The following is a 3,521-nucleotide window of genomic DNA, read 5'->3' as shown; positions in this document are numbered from 1 at the left end:
TCTGGTGGGTACGTACGGAGTACTCTGTCTTAGGTAGATAGGCAGGTAGGTAGGTCGATACGTGAGCGACTGGGCGAATGGACGACTAGGCGACACGGACCCTGAGCCAATGCAGGAAACCCGGTCGATCAAGGCGATAGAGAGCATGATTTCATGCAGCAGCCAGGGAGGTAGGTAGATAGGTAGGTAACTGGTACTTCGGTAGGGTAGGGCAGAAGTGACCGATAGTAACCGTTACTGTCGTCAGTCAATAATGATACTGTGAATCAGTCAATCAGGGCATACAGAAGCAGCAAAAAAAGTGACTTACTTACTTACTTACTTACTCCGGATCTGTCTTCTTCCCACACGGGCTGGGAACTGGGGACACATCCACCACCACCACCACCACCACCGTTTTTCTTTTTCTTTTCTAGGTATTTATTCTAATTTAATTGTATCTATATTTTCCATTTCTTATCCCCCAAGCTGCGGGGAATGTGATGAAGATCGACAAGATATCCCACACATGTAGATAAGTCCGTAAATCTGAAGAAGATAAGTAACTAGGTAAGTTATATTCTGCAGACCCAAAGCAGCGGTCAAAAGAGGCTGAAACCGCTCTTCTGCACTTGCGGGCACATCCATCCTATCCTCTATCCAGTAGAAGATAGACAGACAGACAGACAGACAGAAAGAGAAGAAGGCAACCTGACTAAGAGTGCGTCATCCCCGACAATACCAGGAATGCCGAATTTTGGGGGGGGGGGGGGTTATAGTAGACGATCCGCGCTGGTTGGTCGGTTCGTCTACGTAGATGATCGCCTCGATGGATTCTGCAGGTGAATGGAGCAGGCAAGATGGGGATTTGCATGGACGGCTGCAGTTTTTGTTTGTTAATTACTTTAGCTGCGTGCTTGCTTTCTTGGTTGGTTGGTGCGGGCTGTTTGGACCTTTTGAGTTTGCGGTCCGAGTCTCCAATCCCATCCCCCCCCCCCCCAATGGACTGGCTGGGCGCTTGGACATTTGCGTTCGTTGGTTGGTGGCCACACACACAGACATCTCGTCAGGTCAGATGATATGAGTCGAGTCGAGTCTTGTGATGTGTATCTACGGTATGTATGTCCTGTGTGTGCCGGATGCAGTGTAGATGCAGGATGCAGGATGGACGGGGACGGACGGGGGATTTGCTGCCTCGCGATGCATGATCATCGCATGGCGCTCAGATCAGGTACGTAAGTAGGTACTTAAGTAGAGTAGGTAGATACATTCACTGACTGTCTCTCTCCTGCGGCATGGTTACATAGGATGGTGGTAGAGTAGGACGGACCGACAGGCTGGGACTGGATTATTCCCCCCATTTGGATGTTGGATTCCCCGTAGATACTTACTTACTCTACAGTGAATACACAGTAAAAGTAAGAGTAACCGCTGCCCTCGAACGGCGTAGCGCTGACCCGGACGGGGCAGTTAATCAATCTCCATCCCCGTGCGTATCACAACTCGATAGTATAGTCTCATACTTGGGGAAAAGGAAAAGGAAGAGGAAAATAATCCCCTCGGTGGCAACCCGACCCGACCCGTCACGGTCTTGGTCAGTGTGTTCCTATGTATGTATGTATGTATATATGTAACTACTACTATAATAATATTATTATCCCTCCCTCCAGGGGCAGCAACCAGACCAGACCGATGGCACCGGTACACTAACGCAACACCAACAACACCAGAAAGTAAAAAAAAAAAAGAAAGAAAGGAAAAAAAAAAAAAAAAACACCCAAGAATCCAATCCTCCAATCCGTTATCCGCAAATCCCGTGTCGATCCTTTCGGCGGGACAATGGCTCGCGAGTTTGTTGTGTCAGCAAATGACATTGGCCAGGAAAGGTCCGGGCCCCCCCCACCCACCGGCGGGGATTTAACACGATTTAACCTCGGGCAGATGTCTTTTTCTGGAGAAGTTTCTGGGTCTTCTACGGGGCCGGGCTATTCCCGGCTGGGTAAGGGGCCCGGCTGCCATCACACCGGAGACGGGGAGATCTGGTGAGACGGTTTTCTGTCGTCTGTCTGTCTGTCTGGTCTGTCCTGTCAGTTGTTTGGCGGGTTGGGGATTTGGGGTAAATATTACCTATAGCGAGGGGTAAATATAGAACAAGGGTTGAAAGTCAGTTGGGGTTGGATGGAGGATATTGGAGACATATACTCCTCCCCCTTCTACTTAATAAATAATATCTACACTGTTAGGGAAACTATAGAATATTATTTATCAGTGAGGATTACGAATCCCCATCCCCCTCCCGACAGAGTTTTCCAGAAAAGTGTAAATCATCTACGCGAAGGATTCAGGATCACTCAGGATCCCTCCGACACATGGTACGGGGTCATATAACCATAACCATAACCATAACGGATTTAAGCAAGTCGATACAAACTAGATGCTAGATAGGGGGGGGGGGAGGGGAGGGATCGGACAAGAGCCCCAAAAAGGCGGGCTTGAGGAGCTATGGCCAGACACTTACCAAGTCTGCGACAAAAAAAAAAAAAAAAAAGAAGGGGGAAGGAATAATACTACGGAGTAGTTACTAAAAGAATGATCACTAATTAATTAATCATCCCTGATCCTGATCCTGATCCTCCGGATATCTATCTATCTATCTATCTATCTATCTAGCACGTGGAAGTGGGAATTGGGAAGTGTGTGCACATACACACAACCACATGTTGCGGAATGTCCTCTGCCTCGGTTACCTTCCTTCCCAGGTACGTAGATACGTATCTACTAGATACTTAAATAAATTAATTAATTAATCAATCCCTACCCCCCCCCCTTACTCCATAGCAATATAGACGTTTCTATTCTTATTTTCGCTCCCGAATGTTCTATCCGAATAGAAGCCCATCTCCGTGGATATAGATAGATAGATAGTTATTGGTGTCTTAGTGAGGTCGGAGAAATTTACTTAGGTTATTACTACCCAGGTGCAGGTGCGCGGGCGTCGGTGGAGTCACTGTACTGTACTTTACTATACTATACTATAGTCCGAGTTAGTTGTTGGTGGGACGCTGGGAACAAGGCAATGCCTGGTATTAATGATATACTCCAAACCCCGAATGGATTCATCTCAGGAATCAGGATAGGGTCATCCGGAACGGTCGGCCAAGTCCAACCCTAAGTGACTAACTAAGGTACTACCTGACCTAGTACCTACCACAAAGCTCCAACCACCAAAGACGGGCAAGTATATAACTCCCCAAGTAAGTACCAATTTATGGAACCGGCTAGTCAAAAACCGACGGTTTTAATTTCAGGCTCAGCCAGTCATCGCCCCTTCCCAGCGTCCCAGACAGGTTTTAGGTTTGATTGACGTGTCAATGCCTGCTTGTTAATGGGCGGCCCGAAATACTATCTGGGTTGTGGTTTGTGGTTACGAACCAACTTGAATGCATTGGTTTCCCGTGGCTAAATAGATGGTTGGTAGATAGGGAGGATCTGGACTGGCGGGATCGTGGATCCATGCAGCCGTTGGAACTTGGAAGTGTCCT

General features: G+C 47.7%; 1 protein-coding gene across 1 annotated transcript; it reads left to right on the top strand.

The window, feature by feature from the left end:
• The first annotated feature begins 1,762 nt into the window (after window positions 1-1,762).
• Window positions 1,763-2,173, top strand: BO70DRAFT_361586 (uncharacterized protein). Its single transcript, XM_025543079.1, has 2 exons — window positions 1,763-1,865; window positions 1,921-2,173. Exons 1-2 carry the CDS (start codon window positions 1,819-1,821, stop codon window positions 2,120-2,122), a joined length of 249 nt encoding a protein of 82 aa, XP_025399906.1. The 5' UTR covers window positions 1,763-1,818; the 3' UTR covers window positions 2,123-2,173.
• The last annotated feature ends 1,348 nt before the right edge of the window (window positions 2,174-3,521 follow it).

The sequence above is a fragment of the Aspergillus heteromorphus genome, assembly GCF_003184545.1.
Source record: "Aspergillus heteromorphus CBS 117.55 chromosome Unknown BO70scaffold_10, whole genome shotgun sequence".
Taxonomy (NCBI): Eukaryota; Fungi; Ascomycota; class Eurotiomycetes; order Eurotiales; family Aspergillaceae; genus Aspergillus; species Aspergillus heteromorphus.
This window is presented reverse-complemented; position numbering and strand designations above follow the sequence as displayed.

What these genes read in the sequence shown, in the direction of transcription:
- BO70DRAFT_361586 (XM_025543079.1), top strand. Translation starts at nt 1,819, where the DNA reads ATGGCTCGCGAGTTTGTTGTGTCAGCAAATGACATTGGCCAGGAAAG. An exon ending in AATGACATTGGCCAGGAAAG is followed by an intron (nt 1,866 to 1,920) that starts GTCCGGGCCCCC and finishes AACCTCGGGCAG; the next exon opens with ATGTCTTTTTCTGGAGAAGT.